Raw genomic sequence first — 21,324 nt, 5'->3', positions numbered from 1 at the left:
GCTTTTGAATGCTTATCAGTGATATTGTGGTGACATAAAATATAACAAAAGGATCAAAGAATTTGTTTTCTTGTTTAGTTTGAAATGTGGACTGAGCACTGAGGCCGAGGGTTCTAGTAGACTGAGTGTAACTCTGAAACCCATTTGAGGGATCAAACGCACTGCTGTTGCGTCAGTGAAGACTCATATCAATCTTAGATAACAGCATAGAACTTCCCCTACGTTTTTTAAGACTATAACTCTTTATAGGAGTAGAAGGCCTCTTCTTTCTCCCAAGTAGTGCCTGGTGGTTTAGAACTGCTGGCCTTGGGGTTAGTAACCCAACACTTAACCACTATGCTATCAGGGCTCATATTTGGGGGGTTAGGGGTTGTAGTTGAGGGGCACTATTGCCATAGAGGTGATAGATGGGCCCCTAGAAAGAGCCTGAAGGACTGAAATGGTGCTTTATGGTATTGTTTCTCATTAGTTAAGTTCATGATCTAAGTACCCATTGGTACCCACTACCATCAAGTTGATTCTGAACCTCACGACCCTAAAGGACAGAGTAGAACTGCCCTTGTGGGTTTATGAGGCTCTAAGTCAGGCAAGGGTCCTCAGACTTTTTAAACAGGGGGCCAGTTCACTGTCCCTCAGAATATGGAATACACGTTGGAGGGCCAGACTATAGTTTTTTAAAAAAACTATGAACAAATTCCTGTGCACACTGCACATATCTTATTTTGAAGTAAAAAAACAAACGAGGCAAAAACACCCAGCGGGCCGGATACATGTCCTCGGTGGGCTGCATGTGGCCCGGCGCGGGCTGTAGTTTGAGGACGCCTGCCTAAGTCTTTGTGGGAACAAATCACCTCATCATCCTCCCACTGATCACCTGGTGGGTTTGGACTACTGACCTTGAGGTTGGCAGCTGCACTTGGAACCCATTATGTCAACAGGACTCTTCTAATGTAAGCTGCTTTATCTTTATGTGAAGAAACAACAACAAAAATATTAAATTCTCACCATTTAAAAAATTGTGAAGCATTCTATTGTCTACCAAGCTTGCATTAGTCTCTGTGTTAGGCCAGGTGGACTAGAGAAACAAATCCAGGGACATTCATATATGTGTAAGAGAGAGCTGTATATCAGAAGTAATTCTATATCAAGCAAACATCCCAGCTCAGTACAGATCAAAGCAATAAGACTGATAAGTCCAGTAAGACTCCATAAGTCTAATACTACTCCATAAAATCCCTCTTCAGTCTCACACAGCCACACACAATGATGCAGAATGCAGGAAATCACAGGCTGGTGGGTGCAAAGTTTTGTAGATTCAATGGTGTTGGATGCATCTCGAGGGCTCGGACTGCCATCAGTGTGTCTTGAAGTGGCTTGTCAATAGGAAGGTGAAGCGGGGGGCAGGGGAGGGGAGTTTCCCAGGACCTTCTTTATGATGCCACCCCCAGAGTGGGTACCATCAGGCTGTGACCAGATTGGCAGGCTATCCTCCATATATATCAAGTTGACAAGGGATTAAGATTATGTAGCTACCGGAGCTTCTAAGCCCAATGTATTTCAGGAGTAAAATATGTTCAGTTGAGAGTGGTGGTGGTGAAACTCCCTATAAGATCCCTAAGGAAAACAATAAGAAACTCCCTTTTCCTTATCTTGTTAGTACTGAGAACCTTAGAAAGGATGTGCCATTGGAGGGAAAGTTAATTCTTGTCCAGAATGCCACTGCGGTTCCTGATCCCTAGATATCGCCTCCATTGAGATCAGTGAACTAGGTGCCCTGCAGAAGCCAACTCGGCGAGCTGCTGTGCACGTTCCCATTTTATTCTGGAGTCCTCAGCAGCTGGGAGGGAGCATTTGTGCCATCACAGATGACATCTGTTTGGGGAGAGAAAGCTCTCACTGTATATGGAATATGGAATACTATGGGGTACCCCCCCCCAAAAAAGGGAATTTTTTTCAAAGCTCTATAATTTTTTTTTTTTTTTTTTTACAAAACAACCTTATCATCTTCAAAGTACTCTCCATTACACTTACCGCATTTGTCAAATCTGCAATTTCATTCTTTGGGACACAGCACCACCTTCATTTTTTTCTTCACCTCTTCTAAGTTGTCAAATTGCTGTCTTTTCATGTCCCTCTGCATCCATGGAAACAAAAAGAAGTAGCACAGAGTGAGGTCAGGTGAGTCAGCTGCATGGGGCAAGGGAGGCGTGCTGGTTTTTGCCACAAACTAGCACACTGAGATGTCTGTGTGAACAGGTGCATTGTTGTGGTGGCAAAACCAGTCCCCTATCTGCCACAAATCAGGCCTTTTTTTGGTTATACACTGTTACACTGTCTTTTCCGAACCTCTACATAGAAAGGTGGACTGTATTCTGAACCTCTGGCCTGGTGGAATGAATTCCAAATGATGCACTATGAGCCGACATTTTCATCCATTTAGGAAGTTGACAGATGTACAGAATGAGGTTTGTCATCAGTTGACATTTCACCTTTTTTTGAATGGAGAAAACCACTCGTACACGAGTTTTTCCCATAGCGCTGTCCTTGTAAGCTGTGTTCAACATCACAACAGTTTCTGCAGCATTTTTCTGGAGCAGGAAACAAAATTTCACAGCTGCATGCTGTTCGCTTAAATTGGCCATCACAGAAAACGCGGTTTCAGCAAAACTGCTTTTATGGAAAAATCCACTGTGACCAGAGAGAACCCTCCCAGGTGATGCCACTGATTATGCGGTGCTGTACTTAAAAGGGAGGGGGGGTGGACTACAAAAGCTCCACCTGTTCCCCCTTTTTTTGGGGGGGTGCCCCCTTGTGTGCCTTCCCGTGTTGTAGACTCTCAAATGTTACTTGAGTTCAAGCTTTGCCTGCAAAAAAGACCATATTAATTCACTGATGTTCTGCATGGTGCACAGTGGACTGAAACTGCATCATGAAGCCTCTCCTGGATCTCCTCTTTGCAGCAGTCAGGGTTCCTGTCTTGAAATGCACTGGGTGGTCTTCCATACAGTAACTGCTGAGTCAGAGAGGACTATGCGTCTCCAGCCAACACTTTGCTTTTAGATCTAGTAGTACTTTGTTTGCTGAATTTTATCTAGGTTTAATATAGGTGTTTCGATGGTCAACATGACATGATGAGAGCCCTTTTGGGGAAGTTTATGTTCTTGCATTTTGGCACAGGTCTCCTGTTAGGTCACATTTCATTCCTGGAGCTTCCTTATATAGATATCGTCTCATTTACTCCTCAATTTTGCTAAATTTGGGAGGAAAAACAAAACCTTTTAAGTTGTCCCATAGAGACTTTCTTTGCTTCTGGTGAAGTACCATCAAGTTAAATGCACCCATTTTCTTCCAAAATGAATTTTCTGCACAAATGCCATCCTCATCCAAAACTAACAAAATAAGAAACCTGTAACTTCTGACGGGCATTTGTTGGAACACCTTCTTTCCCCTCGCCGGCGATGGTGGGTTCCTCGTTATCTTTGATCCTCTGCTGAGTGTCAAGTTGGGAAGCTGGGGGCTCAGACCCTCTGACTGAGTCCACAGGCCCTGTACTCTCAATCAAGAGTGAATGGCTCTCTCCCCATATCGTTCCTTCGTAGTGCCCGGCCTCTCTGGAGGTGGTCACACCGCTGCTCTTTCAGCTGCTTGCACACTTAGGTTTTTTCATCGCTTAAGCGGTTTCTCTTGGCTTCCCTCTTCTCCTCAGAGGGAGTCCTGGGAGAGACTGGATGGAAGGAGCTGGTGGCCGCGCCTCCCTGCTTCCCTTGGCTTTTTTGGTTGTAGCCTGTGGTCAACTGGGGTGGTCTTTTCTCCCCCTCTGGCTTTCTTAGGCCATTGATTTGAAAACGTGTGTTGTAGCTCAGCTCTGGTCCTGAGGACATCAGTATCTGACTTGCTCCCAGGTCATGCCAGGGATGCTCCTTAGCTGGGGAAGTCAGCCTAAATTTTGACCTAAATTATTGTGTGTGCATGTATTTTTATTTATTTGTGAGTGTGTGAAATGGATCCCGTTTTTATTTTCCTGCAAATGAATGTGCAGTGTTGCCAGCATCATTTGCTTAAAAGGCTGGTTTTTCCTCGTTGAATAAACTGACCTCTTTTCAAAAATCGGCAGCTCATACATGGAAGGATTTGACCTAGACTGTTGATTCTTCAAATCAGTCTCCTATCCTCCACCACCCAAAATTGGCTTTCTCCCGATTTTAATCATCAATACGCCTTACCAAGTTCCATACCTTTAAAATGTATACGTCAAGCCACTAGCATGAAAGAGATTTCAGAACATTGCCTGTATTTTCATTAAGAAGTTCTCAGTTGGTGCAGCAGTAGCAGATAAATAAGGTATGCCAACTTGTTCCTCAAATGAAATGATGGAGATCAGTCCCTTTGAGCCTGCAAAGGGCATGAGAATCTTTCTCAGCACAGGATTCTAGGAAGCGTTATAAAAGTCGATTAACTAAGCGAATTTGACCAAGCAGTGCTATTTAGGTATATATTTTTCTTTTTCACAGTTTCTTTTAATATTCTCTTTGGCACGCAAGAGCTGCTTCTCCTGCCTTTACATCCCCTTTCTGAATGATCTAAGCTTCTCAGCCCCTGTGGGAGGTTTGTGTTGTGTGGTGCCCTCTCTGTGGGGGCACATCTAGGAAAGTAAGTTCCAGTATGTGTACTGTGTACTCACACCAAGCTTAGTTATATTCTATACCCCATTCAGCCACAAGAAATAGGATTATTCCCTTTCCACAGACACAGAAAGCAAGGCTGGGAGGTGGTAAGTAACTAATCAACTTTACAAGATAAGGAAGCCGGTATTGAAACAGGGGCTTAACTCCAAAGCCCCGCTTGCTTGCTTCGGTATTAAATTTGTATGATATTTGGTGCTGAATCTTGAGACCAGGAATACAGTTTGTCTGGACGTAAATATACTTGAAACTTCATTCATTGTCAGTTGTCAGACTTTGCAATTGTACATGCAGCTTGATGTGTTACATTTCCAAAATACTGAACCAGAGGAGTGATTACACACGAATGGAAAGGAACCTCGTTCTGTTCTTAAACAATGCCTGTCCTTTTTACAAGTCCAAATAATTTCGTTTTTGTGTTCTCCAGTCTTCAAACCCATGGAGAATAAAAACTGTAGGAAACTGAAAGCGCTGCTAAGTGGCAGAGGCCTTTCCTACTGAAACACTAGCCTGGTGGTTGTGGGGGACTGCATCCTAATTTCAGGTCTCTTCGTTCTCAGACGTGGAGGCAAGTACAGTGATAGGCCTCAGGTTTCCTGTGTAAAAATAAAGAGAGCACAGTGGACAGTGCCCCCTCTCCTCCCTGCCCTCCTTCCTTGTCTGATGTGGGAATTAATAAATAGTATGTGTAAAGTCCATTGAGCACTCTGAAAGAGAGATGCGATGTAATTTTAGCATTATTCACGGTCCATTAGGTTTCTCAGGGTGTCACCAGGGAAGAGAGATTTTACCTTTTATCCCACATTTCACAGTATAAACACAAGGTATTGTTGTTGTTTATGGCTGGGAAGATCTCCTGTAATTGTCCTTGCAGATGCTGCTGCTATCCCACAACTCAGGACTCTGTGCGCTGGCAGTGCACCCTTGAGAGCCAGCTCCAGAGGCAGAGGTGGTGAGAAGCTCTTGTGAGGACGACGGGGTGCCTGGCTCATCCCCTGCTCACCCTGTTGTCTTCTCTCTGCCCACCTGTTGAAGAAGAGAATCACATACTCACATGGCTCCTCCATCCTCTTGCTCTGACGTTGTCAGTCAAGACTCTGGAAAGAAGGGGTGTATACTCCCCTTGAGCATTGTCCTCTGTCCCCCTCATTCCTTCTAGGATAGCACAGCTCCTGTGCTTACCCTGTGCTGGTTGATTGAACCCTGCCTAACCTAAGGTCTTGCTGAGCAAGTGTATTTCTAGCCATTCCTATTGGTAAGCAGGTAAACACTGGCGTGACTTAGTGATTCCTTTCTGATCAGTAAACAGTCTTTCCCTCAGATGCCTTGGCTTCAAAGTGCTTGGCTCTCAGCTGGCGGGGCAGGGCGGGCTGGGGTGGGGTGGCTGTGGTAGAGGTCCTTGAGGCAATCCGGGGCTGACAATTTCAGATCTATGTTAATGGCATCCTAGCAAGTGGGTGTACTTTTGCCTTTGATTCTCTTGCCATTTGCTTTCTCATATTTGTTTATTTCTCTAGCTCCTTTTCTTCACTTGGACTCCTGGATAGCTGATTGTCAAGTCCGTCTTCACTTGACCGTCTTTCTGAATTCTTTGTGCGATCGGAGTCGCTTTTTCCTCTTGCTGCTCGGCATTGTGGAGGTAGCTACCGCCTGTGCTGGGAGCCCTGTGTGTGCTGCTCTTGGACCTGGGGTGTGGCCAGGTGTGAACGTTCTTTGTTGGACCTTTTTGGGGTCCCCTCTCTCTCCTCTCCGCCTCTTTCTTTCTCTTTGGAGCGTTGTTTTCACTCTCTTATTTTTCAAGTTGTTCTTGGGTTCAGAGAGCTTTCCCTCCACCCCTGAGCACCGTGAAAGGAAAGCCAACCAAACACGTGTACTTGAGCCCCGTTCTGGGATCGGGGCCAGCGGAGCCTTCAGAGGCTTGAGCTGACACGGATATTTGTTTATTTAGACGCTGCTGTTTCTGGTGCTTGTCAAGCAGATGCCTACCTTTGGATGCTGAAGAGGAAAATTAAATTTCACCCTGGCCCAGGGTCTGTGCAGAGTCCACCCCTGCCCTTGTGAACAGAATTCTTTCCCCAAATTCTCACTCCTGTGCCCCTTCGTTGCCATCTTCCTGCGTCTCTTCCCTCCTCCTCTCCACTCCCGACCCCCCTCCTTGCCCGCCACCCGCCGCTTCAAATATGTGGAAGTGCAGCTCCTGTTTACAATTTGGCCAATCTAGCCGGGGCTTTTTCTGTCTTCTTTTCAGAAGTCAGGCCCCTTGTAAATTTTGTGTGTGAGCTCAGTAAACACAGAGCGTGTGCGCGCGCACGCGTGTGTATGTGCAGGACGCTTGCCATATTTTCCTCCCTGCACCACAGAAAATGTGTTTTCTGGAAGCCCTTTTGACACTGATGTGAATGCCCACTGGCCCACTCTTGCTGAATTCTCCTGAGAGGAGAGAGGGAGAGAGGCCTTGATGCTTGTTGTCCTATCTTTTGTTTCTGCTGATTATACACAAAGTAAGTTGTAAATAGCTCTCTCCCTCCACCACCGATTCCTCTGAGGATCGCAAGGGAGAGTAGCTGGGCACTCAGCCCCGGCTCACCCTGGGGAGTCTGGAAGGTCCCTCCCAGGCCTCTGGCTTCCTGTTGCAGCACCAGCAGAGTGACATTTGGATGACTATGAGACAGTTACCTTCCCATAATTACGCCTGTTTAGACATGGCAGCCCGTTCTCTTAGCATTTTTTATTTTTCTAGACGTAGCTTTTTATTACGATACGAGCGCGGTAAAAACAAAAGTCTCCATAGCTTCACGAAGGTTGCTCAGAGTAAAGACCACTTGCTGTCGCCACTTCATGAAGAACTCTTGGAAAACTGCCTTTGAGTGAGGCGTTGAAACCGACCTTAGGACAAAGGAGAGTGGGGTGATCAGATATCCCAAAATCAGTTTAAATTGTGTACTTTAGCGAAAACAGAGACCAAGGACATCCTATTTTCTTATTCACAGGGGAGTAGTAATAAGGAAGTAAAGAATTTGTGTGTACAACTTACATGCCATCAGTCTGCTTTTGAACAGCCTTTAGCAAGCTTGCTAACTAACGACCGACCAGGACTTCTAAATCAAAAGTCAGGCTGAGGTGCATTGAATCACAACTAATTTGGTTATGAACTTATTTATCCATTGTTTTTTTCCTGGGTACATTTTGATGAGTGAGAGAAGAGGCTATAGCATGCATTTCTCTTGAACATTCTTTCCCTTGATAATTGAGCGTACTTTGGGCCGTAGATAGAACATTAAGGAAGGGTAAGTGGTATTGTTAGTATCCAACCTGATCACTGCTTTGCAATTTTGGTTTGAGTACCTGAATGTTCACCTAGAAAATAGAGCTATTATAGCAAGCACTAGGTCCCCAAATACACACCAGAGTACACACCCAAAATGTTCCAGTTGTTTAGCTTTTTTTCATCTTTTTAGTTTATAAACTATTAAAGATTAATTCCAGGGAAGAGCTTTTCAAGAGATAAAGGGATGACAAAATGTGGTATATACATTCCGTGGAATATTACTCTAGACACAGAGAAATGGAGTCCTGATACATGCTATATAGCATGTATGAATCTAGGAAAACATGCTGAATGAAATAAGTCAGTCACAACAGGGTCATGCCTATATGCTCCCCTTGATAGGAAATGAGCCAATGCAGAGAGCTATGTTTAGGGAATAGTGGTTCCCATGGGGGAGAAGGCTCCCTGGTGGCGCTGTGGGACTGCCAACTGCAAGATCAGCAACTCAAACTACCTGCGGTCCTGCCGGAGAAGGAGGCTATCTGCCCTCCTCAAGGTTTGCAGCCTCAGAAGCCCTGTATAAAGCTGATAGGAGCTCAAGTTGGTCCAATGGTGGTTTGTTTTGTTTTTGTTTCACTGCTGCAGGGTAACTGTGAGTCAGCATTGACTTGATGTCAGTGGGTGAGTGTGGGGTGAGGACGGGGTGGACACTTGTATTGGGGTATCATTGCTTAGGGGACTGCTGAGTTTCTGTTCATGGTGACAGAATAATTTAGGAAAGGGTAGTGACAAACCACATGATGGGTGGCAGAGAATCAATGTCGTAGAATTATGTATGCAAAAATGTTCAATTGGTGATAGTTTTGTTTTATATATTTGGACAACAATTTTTTAAAACACCAAAAATACTCAACTCTGTGACCCAGCAGTTCTACTTCTTCCTAAATGTGTGCCCCCTCCCGCCTCCCTGAATCATATCGAGAGATGAGTAAGGGCCAGAAATTACGGGAGATAGGAAGATGACTGTAATCCTAATTTTTATCATATGCTTTTATGGGAATATATGGGGTGTGTGTGTGATAATTCAGCATGAAATGTGATCCTTTTCAGACCATGGTGATGTACATAAGATATTAGTTCTGAAATATCTAGAGAGAATTTTAAATAACATACTTTGGCATTTATTTCAGAGATAGGACACAGTACTTTATGTGAAGTGAAGTGAAGTTGTTTGTGGTGGGATAGGAAACTAACTCTAAAAGCATAGCTTCTGTTTGTATTTCATTTTCCTGAGATGAGTAACCATGTATTTTATACAATTTAACGGTGCTCAATTTTTCTATGATTGGTTTTTGACAAAATTTGAAATCTTAGTTTTGTTTAAATTGATCTTATTCCTTCACCCAAAGACTGTGTTTTAATGGAGTCTGGGCTTGTGCGTTTTAATCTTGGTTCTGCTACCAGCTACTTGTGTAATTTTGAATAAATCACTTAATTTCCGCAAATCATAGTTAACTCTTCTATAAATTATGGACATCCACATTCCTGGATCTTTATGGGTTGTACCCCCCAAGCTCTGAGTTCCTAGGATTCTAAATTTTAAAGTGCTAGTCACGTCCATGTAATCTATTTTTCTTTTTTCGTAATTAAAATTGTTGAAACAGGGTAGACTAGCACAGTTTCCTTGTAATTCATTCACAGGACCTTTTTGTTTTCTTTCAGGAACTGTGTGAGTGTGCCTGAAGTTGTAATTGAGTATAATTGTGGTTAGACTTTCTCTTTCCTCAGGAGTGTTTATAAATTGCATTCTATGACAATGAGGGCAAAACGGAACCAGAAACTTAGTGACACTGTCAAAAAACAGTACAGGAAATGAGCACTGGCTATGTGTACATGACATGCCGCCTTGCAGTACATGAAATCTGTAATGTGTGTGTGTGTATATGTATATATACTTGCTGAGGGGTTCAGCTTTCATTAGTGAAGTAGTCACTAATGAAACGTGTATTACGGTTTTATAGAAAGGTGTAGCAATGGCATATTGTTTTTGATATGGATGGAGTGTTCTAAAATTAAGTTTTAAAAAATCCTTCTCTTACCCCTTTAGGGAAAAATTATTGTTGCAGAATTTATTGTCTCGGCTTTCATTGCCCCATTTCTGTCCTAGGAAGCCAACAAATACCTCTAGCATGAATGCCACCAGACACAACTATTACTTGCTTTTAATTAATTCCTTGTAATATGTTTTCATCTTTCTCCTTTCTTCTGTTTGAATCTTGGCTTTGCAACTTACCAAAATTTTGTGTGTGTGAGTGCAAATAATGCACCCACACATAAAACTTGCAAGGTGATGTACTTCTGGAAGAAAGTAATGTGTAAGTAGGCCATTGTACCAGAAGTGTGAGTACGCACAACCCGTCTAACATGCATGCTTTATTTGTTGGAAAATGTGGTGTGGTATACTCAACTCTGTATTTGCCTACTGTAGGCTTTTTCGTATGCAACATGGAGATGTTCACGTCTTCTATGATAGAGGAAAAATGAGAGACTCTGTATGCAAACACTTACACTGTGACAGGAAGATTGTGAGTGGTCAGTAACTGTGACCTCCCTTTTCCTCATGGACTCTACTGGTGAAAATTCACTGATTGTGAAGGCAGAGGCTATTCTGACCAGTGTGCCTTATGGAATTAGCCAGAAAGAATAGGGACCTGGCATGTTGCATCTAAAAATGGTTGAAGACTTTGTATGCCTAATTGGATGCCATATTTTAAGTAGTTGAACTTGCAAAGTGAAATCTATTGTGTTATTGTTAAGTGTAGAGAAGGGAACTGATTTGTGGCTTAAACGGAAGAAGGCAGCACCTTGTAAGGCATCAAGCAGCATACTGGCTGAGAACTTTTCTGAACAGAGAGAACTGATTAGCCCAGAAGGTTGACACTGGAGTGAGATGCCAACAGAACAAGATACCCAGGGGAGACTGTGTGGTGGAGCTGAGTGGATGGTGCATGCGGTAGATATAGGATTTCTACGAAAATCACATGCTTGGAAGTAATTGTGGTGTGATGGAGAGGAATTAAATAGAAATGTTGTATAATCTAAGTGCTTTTGATTCATCTTGAAAATCTAAAATGAATTAAACTAGTGACTATAGATAGTATTTAAGGATGATATTAATTAAAATAGATAATTGGTTTGGAAAGAGTTTCATATTTGCTTTTGATAAAGAATTCTAGAAGGAAACGTCACTGAATTGTAATGTTCTGTTGGTATTATTTTCATTAAGAGAGACTTAAACATCATAGAACAGGGGTCAAATAACTTAGTGAAGATAAAAGCTATGTATGCTGAAGAGCCCTGGTGGCGCTGTGGGTAAGCATTGGACAGATGACTGCAAGGTCATTGGTTTGAAGCCAATAGCTGCTGCTCCACAGGGGAAAGATGAGGCTCTCTGCCCCCACGAAGACCCCATAAAGATTTTCAGCCTCAGACATCCGGTGTTGGGTCACGAGGAGTCAGAATTGACTAGACGGCAGTGGGGCCTGGGATGCTATGAAGAGCACTGGTGGCGCAGTGGTCAAAGCACCCAGCTGCTAACCTAAAGGTAGGCGTTTTGAACTCACCAGTTGCTTCCTCCGTGGGAGAAAGACGAACGGTGAGTTGGACTCTGCTGGACAGCAGTGGTTTGGTTTGTTCTTTTGGTCACTGCTATCCTCCATCAGGGACAGGGACAGTACATTGGAATCCAAACGTGGGAAAGAACTTCAGGCGTCCCAGGAGGCAACATTAACCTTTCTCAGATAAGAAACAAAAGGACAGAGAAAACATGCCTGTCAAGAACGTGAAGCAGAGATTCCAGGTTTTCTCTCCTCTTCTTTTTTCCTCTCTTGTTTTCTTCCTTTCTATCTGCCACCCTCCTCCTCCTGGCCACCCATATATTATTAGATGTGTGATTTGTGGTAAATGGTGTGGATGTAAAGCAACACAAACTTTACATAGTAGTCCTTTCCTCCTTGGCATTCAGTTAGTAAATATGGGGACACTGGGGGATCAGTGGTAGGAAATCTTTCCCTTTAGGCAGGAGACCTGGCCCAGGTACCACCTCTTTGTCAGTAGTGACTTGGGTAATGCTGTGATGGGTCACCTTTTCCACCCGAGCTTCCAGATTAGGAAGAAAGGACTGCAATCACTTTTGGGGGGGACTGGGGGTGTGTGTGGGTGGGATCTACCTCAAACTCTGTTAATCATACAACTGATCGTGGGGGGATGGTACAGGACTGGGCAGCATTACATGTTCATCTGTGTGTGGGGTCTTCATTAGGTGGGGTTTGACTCCGTGGCATCTAACAACAAGAGGTTAATAAATGTGATTGATGATCTCCCCAGTGTAGTTGACATAGTAAGCATTAAAGCATGAGTCAGGCCACCGCTGGGCTGTCACTGCTTCAGCCGGGGTGACTTGTGACTGTGTGCAGTTCTCAACAGCCCCCATACCCAGCATCTAACGTGACCATGTTCCCCCAGGTCCCAGTGGCATGTGCTGGCAGAGTGCTGGGGGCAGAGTTTTGCCCAAACCTGGAGGAACCAGAGCAGAGGCTGGATGTCCAGGTTGGAGTCTTACTGTTTTATAAGGTGGGGGTGGTGTGACAGTGACCTTCGTTCCCGGAGGCCTTGTTTTTCTTCTCCATCAGAATGTGTAACAGAGGGATTGATGTGTAGTGTTTTGTCTCGTGAAATGCCCATTTCACCAGGATGGGTGACCCATTGCTGATAGAACGAGGTGTAGCAAGGATGATTGCCCCTGTTGACCAAAGTGGGCGTGAGGCATCTCACGCAACCCCACACATTCCTGGGTGGTGCTTCCTGGAAAGCAATCCACAACTAACGGAGAGTGTGACTTTTCAGATCCATCCAGAGGTGCCTCCCTAGAAAGAGCGGCTTCTGAAAACCCCGTGGAGCAGTTTTACTCTGTAACCCACCAGGGAGGGCTCCCTGAGGTGAATGTTTCAGGGCCTAGTGCTTCTGCTCATCAGTGGATCCTTGGATTTCTAATCATTTATGAAGCGTTGAGGGTAAATATGAAGGTTAACTAATAGGATGCATGTGCAACATGCAGCACAGGACCTGGCACACAGCAGACAGTAAAGGTCAGGTCATCTCACGTTCAAAGCATTGTGCTTCCTGCAGGACACTTGCTGCTTGCACTGTGGTCTCCCACACCCGAAGGACAGCAGCAATCAGCTGGGCATGTTAACGGAAAAGTAGGATAGATGTCTTTGCTCTTCCTAGACCGGGTGATAGGTAAAGTAATATAATAGAAGGTTGGTTGACTAAATACACGTGCAGTTCCTGGCTTGGAGTGGAATTCTGTTTTGATGAAGGGCACAGTCTGGCACCTTGGCCAAAGGCTGGTCCCCACTTTCATGTGTCTTGTCATATGTAAGGAATGTGTATGCCAGTGGTGCCAAAACAATGGCTGGAGTTAAAAACACAGATGGCATCCCCTAAGCGTGAGCCAAATGCATTCTTTTTAATGGAATTTTAATTGAGTTTTTAAAAAGAAACTCCATTGGACATCCTTTCCTGAATTGTCATGGGACGAGCGCTGTGTGTTCACTGATTCAGACACCCCGCATGAGAAAAGGGAACCATTTTTTAAAAATGAGCTTCTTCACCATGGGTGGGAAGTGGTGCCGGGAGGAGGTTTCTGCTTTGATGGCACTCCAAGGGAAGGCCATCTCTTACACACCTGCTCTTGGCCTGGGGAAGGCCACCTGGGCTCCGCTGGGCCACAAGCTGATGCCGTCTGGGTGGTGCATGGCTGTGCTACAATAGAGGAGCAGGTGTGACACATACGAGAGAGGCTCATGCATTTCCCAGGCTTCGAGAGCTAACAGCTTGTGTGTGACACGTGAATGCCGAGTGATGGAAGACCACGGGGGGAGAGTAGTGTGACCCTTGAACTCTTTGGGTGGGGCGAGTGATAGTGATGTTCTTCAGATATATCACCTGGCCTGCTCTGTCATGGGTAGTTGTGTTGGATGATGTGTTTTTGAACCTAGAGTTAGGGCGCAAGGAGAGATGAGTTCTGCAGGCCTGAGGGTGTAATAAAACTGAAAAAGATATATGGAGCACATCACTTTGATACAGCAAGGGAGAATAAACACACACACACACACACCCATTGACATCACTTTGATATAGCAAGGGAGAATAAACACACACACACACACACACACACACACACACACACACACACACACACACACCATTGGCCTAATTTGAGTGAAATTCTGCTCGGAAGGTAGAGAAGTAGATTATGGAGCTGACAGTGAAGTCTGGCTCTTGCAATGAAGATCGAGTTCTTGGGCAAGGTCCTGGCTCTCGTTCTTCTGAGACCATCGCTCTGTCTTGGCATTTTGGTGAACTGTTTGGGAAGGCTCAATCTGGTAAAAGCTGGCTGACTGTTGGGAATTTTTGCAGGTTCACAGAGACTCCCTTGAATCATTTCTTCTACTTCTCTTCCTGTTTTATACTTCTTCCTTCTTAAATTTGGTTTTAATGAATTTGGAAATGTATGGTAAACATCCCTATTATTTGAAAGCCAACAGATAAAATGTTCGTCATCAGCTAACAACTTTAGGGATGGTCTTTCAGTTTGGACTCCCTTCATTCTTGCCTTGGCATGTGTCTTGGCTCCACCCCTAGGGAATGAGCTGTTTCTTATTTTTAAGTCCGCTCTACACCTTAGAACTCCTACAGGGACTGCCAGAGCCTGAGCTGTGCTTGGAGCTCAGGTTTCCCAAGAGCACGCAATGTAACCCTGGAGGATTTGCTGTTTGGCCACACGGTCCTGAGAATTGCCTCTTGTACTCCGCGACTCGGGGCGCCCCCCCCCCCAAATCCCTGCTTACAAAGGATGATCCTTGAGAGGCACATTGCTGCAATGTCTGGTGTGCTTTTAGAGTTTTGCGCACATGAGTTCACATGACTGCTGGAGGCCTTGCCCGCTCTTATCTCCTTTTAAGGATTCACCTTTTATCCCTGAAAATTTACAACTTCTTAGCAACTTTATCATTTCAAAATCCACATTCCCTGACATTCTCCCATGAAAGCATGCGGTCATCCTTGAGCTGCTCGTGCACTGACTTCTGCAAAGGCACGCCTTAATGCTTGCTTGCGAGAAATGGTGGAGCAGCAAAGCTGTGGTTCACTTTCTCGCTTTCTATTCCTTAGTGGGTTTTGAAGTAGATGCAACGCTGTGCGTTAGTGTGGGTGGGTTAGTACGTTGTTGTCATTGGGTGCCCTAGAGGGATTCAACTCTTGGTGACTCTTATGTCGCCGAACATGACTGCCCCAGGGGGCGTTCCTGGGCTGACAGCTGTCTCTGTGGGTGAGCAGATGGCAGGTCTTTGTACTGTGGAGTCTCCAAGTGGGTTTATACTACCGAGCTTTCCCTGAGCCACCAAAACCAAACAGTTCTGCCATCTAGTTGAGTCCGACTCATGGCCACCCTCTAAGAGTGGAACTGCCCTTGTGAATTTGATTGAGACTGTAACTCTCTACAGTAGTTGAAAGACTCACCTCTTCCTTGTCTGAGCAGCCAAGGACTCCTTAATTGATAGATGTTACTGTTAGGTACCATCTAGTTAGTTCCAACTCATAGTGACCTAATGTATGATTGAAAGAAATTCTGTCCAGTCTTGCTCTATCCTCACAATTTTTATGTTTGAGCCCATTTTATAGTAACCCTAGAGAAACGTGTGGCCTTATGCAATCATTTTGTAAGAAATGATTCTGTTCAGTTAAACCCCCGCCAGCTGCTTTCAACTTACTTCAGCCATTCAGAAGTAAGCTACTTAATCTGGCCTTGCTTCATCCTGTAGTAAGTTGTTTCAATTAGCCCAGCAAGAGTGCTCTTTTTGCTTGGGAATTGAAAATGTGGGGTCTGACTTGGTATGTCTCACCACCGAAGTGCTTAGAAAATTACAGTAAATAAAGAACCAATATTTCAGTACCAGATTAGACACCATTTACTGTGGTGTTTCATAAACCACAGACTTCTGTCTTCTGTGAATGTGTGAAGCATCACTTTTTTCCCCCTTTCTCCAGACATACTGGGGTGCAAGTGTAAATTTCCATAAAATTTAAATGAGGTGCTTCCTATAATTAATGAACAATTGTGGCTGCTCTCTGGTCTGCATTGTAATTAACCGTGATCAGGCTTGTTTAGTGATGACACTGTTTCTGTAATAATTTGACAAGCTACTGTGAATTTGCCAGGTTATTAAACAACCTGCAGCATTCACTTACAGGCACACAGGGATGCACGTTGCGTCTGCTGCTCGTTAAATGCAGCAGAAGGGGGAACCCATTGAAGGGTATCTATCACTGTGAACAGATCGGGATTTTTTTGTGATTTGGAAGGAGTTTAATTAATTTTGTAGGGGGTATCTCAAAACTTTTATTCTGTGATAAATCTGGTGCAAGGGAGCAGACCGTTCTGGTGAACTCGCATTGGTGGGAGCAAACCCCTGGTTTAATCACCAATGTAGATTAAACAGAATCTGAAGTTCCCTGTCCCACCTAGAAGCGCAATGGTTTTTAGCAGTTTCCTTTCAAAATCCATTCACAATTTTCCTCCATTATCAGTTCATCCTCCCCCAAAACCAACCAACCAACCAGGAGATGACCTTGTGGCCCACAGGAATGCAGAACAGGTAGAATGATCTAAGAGGATCCTTAGTCTGACATCTATGGTCACTCCTGTGGCCTTCCCCAATGCACCACCCCCCCCCTTTCAGGTTAGGAACTATTCAAAACCTTACTGTCTAGTTACTGTGATGTCTTTCATTCAGATTCTGTTTATTGGCTAAACCACAAGGATTCCTGCCCAAAGTACCAGACGGGTTATGCTCGACTGATTTTCTACCATCAGCTGTGGGGTTTATTTGAAGAATGTACACACACTGCAGCTTTAACAAGTCAAGTGGCTGCATGTTGTTGACCATGGAGTAGAGTCTATCTGAAGATCATTAAATGTAGCCGAGCAGGGGGTGGGGAGAATAAGTGTAGTAGTCATTGTACCGCTGCAGCGTGTGTGTATGTGTGTGTGTGCGTGTGTGTGACACATGGTTTTTGTCTTTTCATCTTCTCCAAGAGCCAGAAAGTTTCCTGCCGCTCTCTTTCCAGCTATTGACAAATGATTGCCAGATGTGAGATCTTTGCAGCTCTCTTTCCCGGAGCAAACCTGCAGCGATGGGATATTTGATTCCCCCTTGCCCATTTCATCTCCTTTCCACATCTGCCAGGGACACACAAGCCATACATCCCTACATGAGAGCTTCGAGTTTACTCAGCTCCTTTCCCCCTCCAATAAAGTGTTTGGAGACAACAGAATGAGGTCCATATGACTCCCTCCCAACCTCACTGTCTGAAATTAGTTGTTTATTTTACTTATCTACCTCTTGGTAATGGAACGATTTCATGTTCGTTTGGGTGCATGGAAAAACGGACCCAACTCAGGGAGTGCTATTGTTTGCTTGCTGCAAAGGATGCTACCATTCCCGGCTTCCCTGAGATGGTCCCAGTTCTGAAGTTGTTTTTTTTTCCAAACCGAGCTGGAGATTTCATAGGATTTTATGCTAAAGTGATTTTAACAAACAACTGTCAAAATATTCATTGTGGCCTGCCTGTAACAATTGCGTCCTCATTTTTTAAAGATGAACAGAACTCTCTGTGGGGGTGGGTGGGGAGTAGGGGTGGAGGTTGGATACAACTCCTTTGGCTTGATTAACTTACAGTGAGTTTTGTGTCCCTTGTCAAAGACGACACAGATGACCTTTTAGTTTTAACCCCACGTAGTTTGTAAAGAGAAAGTACACTGGGCTTTGGAGGCATCTGAATTCAGCCTGTGTAAGCCACACACAGAAGCTGTTTGCATCTGTTTGGAATCTCTATTGATATTGATTTTTTTTCCCTTCTCATCTAAGCTTAAAAATATTTTCCAAATGCCCTTATATCTCATGTTCATACTATAGGGTGGGCTGACACAGGTGGCCTTTTTGTTTTCCTCTTACACTTTTTGGCAAACCCACAGGCCTCTTAGTCCCTGAATAAGATCAGCATTATAAAAAAAAAAAAAAGACTTTTAAAAAAGAATACATAAAATGTCTGCCACATGTTTTCTAGTTGATGGAAATGTTTTTCAAATTAGAGCTATAGTATTGGAGTCTCATTGTAAAAATGCAAGTGTTTATAATTTCTGGTACCTCCTAGCTACTATGAATTTCATCTGAAATTCAAAGGATAGATCTAATATTGATGTTTAAATTCTGTGTTTAGTAGAAATATCTTTCAGTCTGCCATATCTGAGTCAAGATAGGAAGTCTCCCCTCCCTTCCCCAATATGTTCTTGAAAACGGCAGCAACCGCGAAAACCCTAATGAACACAAATGGAAAGCCCACAGCCCCCATAGGAAATAAATGCAAACACACCCAAGATCAAAGGGTACGATTGATTACCATAAGTTGCCAAAATATTGTGTGTTTCTAGGGGAAGTGCTTATTGAGTGGGGTGGAAGAGAAACACAGATAGGCAAGTAGACAGCGATTTCACACAGCCCATGCAGGGGGTGGTCCTGAGCATTGTTGGATGGTGATAAGATGAACAACAATCCCCATTGAAGACTACCCAAACCGAGGAGAGATTGCCCGCCGTGGAAAAGTTTATGGTTAGTGTTGTGCTCTGACATTCTCTGAGGAGTGACGCCATGCTGGGCACGTTGGCAGATGCCAATGGTTGGGAGGTTGGAGGCGAAGAGCTCTTTCATAAAATAACAGGGTTCGGAACTACTGTGGCAGGAGCCAAGTTCCTGCGAGTTGAGATCACTTCACACAATTTGCACTGGCTAATGCGTTTGCTGGTTTCTCTGCCTTCCTGCTTTCCCCTCACCATGGTTACTTGGGGAGGCCGAGAGGTGCTAAGCAATGGAGGTGTCATCAGGCCCGTGCACCTAGGGAACGTCCTTCAGAGGACGACTTGTCACCAGCCGTCAAAGAAGAGAGTGGCTTTGTGGTCTCTGAACATCTGGCAGCACGGCACAGGAAGCTGAGGGGGTGTCATTAATTGTGATGAAATAATTTAAACCATCAGGAATAAATGAGGCTGTTAAGCTAAGTTCAGATTCCATTTGCCATGCACATGTGTCTAGCAGCCTGTGTGCCGTTTTGTAGAAAGCAAGTAAATAAATAAATAAGTAGAATGATAGTAGCTCGAGAGTAGGAGTGAGATGGATACTGTGAATGAAACACCTTGCCATGTGGTGATGACCTCGGGTTGAACCACCTCACAAGTGTTTCGATTTGTAGGATCGATGTATTGAAAATGGTGTAATAGTTAATATGTTTGTAGATAAAATACTTCCCAGTAATTTTAAGAGGATGATATGGGCTGGTGGCTTCTTTGGTGTGCTGGGGCCCAGAGAAGGTTGGTAGGTGGGTGGGTTGAAAGAAGCCAATCCCCAGGTAAGAGGCCTGGTTCTTCAGTCTGGGAAGCTGTTCGGATTGATGCTGCAGCTGCCCTTTCCTGGGCTCTGTCTGGCTAGAGTACAGTTGGAGATGCCAGTGCTGAACTGACAAGCCTGCCGGCTGGAGGGTTAATGTCTCACTGGTGACCTGCCAGGGGCCACCCTTTGATTGCTTTTTGCCTTACCGAGCCCATCTACACAGTCTTCTTCAGGTTGAGGACATCTAGTTTTGGCGAGAGGAGATTACTAGCGCGCACAGTTCCCTCTAAGACACCAAATTCAAGCGCACGGGCGTGAAAAACAGATTTTGCACCGTGAGTGAAGGTGGAGCCCCAATGTAATTTTTCAGGCACGGTGGGAAGACCCAGCCTTTTGCAATGTTATTAGAGCTCAGAGGCGCTGCACTTCACTGAACAATGGTGTGTACGTCCCGAAGTACATTTCTGCCTTTGCTCATAAACAAAGTTGTGGACATAGATGTTTGTTTAAGAGTAAGCATGAGGATTTTAAATGTAAAATGAGAGTATTTAAGTATAGGACATGTTATTATTGTTATTTAACCATTGGAGAAAATGGATTCTTTTATCAGAAAACAAGCTCAGGGCTCAGGCCAGCCTTGGAGGATGGCACCATTCTGCGAAATCTCCCCGCCCCCCCCCCACCCCCCCCATGCTTTCTCTGTGTCTTGAGCCCCTAGCCCCAGCATTGCCCTTCTTTGGTTTATTTTCTTTCTTCCTGCGGTACCTGCTTTTAGTTTTCATTATGTATGGTATATTCTCATTCTCCGACTTCGTCAGCTAGTTATGAGGTAGAGATGAACCATGTTTCTATTCTCACGTCTAGTCTTTTAGTTTCCGTGTGATTGAAAAGTTAATGTCCAGGATCACTTAGACTGCAAAACTTAATTAAACATTTACATAAATTCACATAACTTTGGGGTGGGTGGGTGGGGGGCAACCAGGAAAAGGAAGTTGAATGAAGAAACTCAGCGAGTTTCCCCCTTTTTCTGGACTCCTGAGTGAAACTGTGGAGGTGGCAGTCAGCTGAAAGTGCGTGTGTCTAACTGACCCCCACCTGTCTTACTTCTGTTCAGGAGGGAAGGCAGAATGACTGAGGTCTCTTAGTTTCCTAACTTGAGTCTTGTTGACATGGGCATCTTACAGAATAACCCGTTGTCAAGCTGTTGCTCCTGTTGTTATTCTTTGCCGTTCTCTTTAATTGGTGCAACAGAATAATGCAGGTTCTTAAAATCTGTAACTCTTGGCATTTTTGTATGAATTGAACAAGATAGTACATATGTGTAAGCCAGTGCCCAGCACACAGCAAATAATTATTGAATGCAGTTTTGTTAATGTTATAGTGGATTTTTATTAATTTCTGATGACTGGAAACAGCTTTTTAAATGCAGATAAACATTAGCTTTTTCCTCAGAATTTCACATATCAAGATATTACTCTTTTTAAAGCAGTTTATAGTTTTGTTCTTCCCAAGAATAAAAAGTCCAAGGTGAACAAAAAAAATTTAGAAAGATATTGGTGTTTTGTTTTCTTTCCTTGAGAGAAATCACTGTATTCTATAGTGCTTTTGTTTCTCAAAATAAATAGTAAAGTTATGGGACATTCAGCAGTTGCTTCAAGTTTTCTTTTTGAAATGTTTTTAGTACAGGACAAAAAGCAGTCTTCTGAACTTTAATTCTGTGTTTCGCCTTTACTTGTTTTTTTGGAGTGTGAACTGGGTGCCCCAACATATACTCAGGCCCTTCATTGGTCATCTACTTAACTACTATTATTGCTCTCCTAAGTGGCATAAAATTAATGAATTCCTGTATCTGTGTCCCATATATATA

At 44.0% G+C, this 21,324-nt stretch overlaps 1 protein-coding gene across 2 annotated transcripts in view; it reads left to right on the top strand.

Moving 5' to 3' along the window:
- The window catches only part of BNC2 (basonuclin 2), a 332,447-nt gene that overhangs the window by 31,179 nt on the left and 279,944 nt on the right, over positions 1-21,324 (top strand). Inside the window, exon 2 of one of the 2 annotated variants that reach the window (XM_030885344.2) lies at positions 12,475-12,558. The exons of the other annotated variant lie outside the window; for it this stretch is intronic. Within the exon in view, the coding sequence (XP_030741204.1) occupies positions 12,475-12,558 (84 nt within the window). The remainder of the gene's footprint in view (positions 1-12,474; positions 12,559-21,324) is intronic. 2 annotated transcript variants of the gene reach the window in all.

Source organism: Echinops telfairi, unplaced genomic scaffold (genome assembly GCF_000313985.2).
Source record: "Echinops telfairi isolate 266 unplaced genomic scaffold, ASM31398v2 ScPeMD7_25;HRSCAF=90, whole genome shotgun sequence".
NCBI lineage: Eukaryota > Metazoa > Chordata > Mammalia > Afrosoricida > Tenrecidae > Echinops > Echinops telfairi.
The sequence above is the reverse complement of the archived record's forward strand: the minus strand, read 5'-3'. Positions and strand labels throughout refer to the sequence as shown.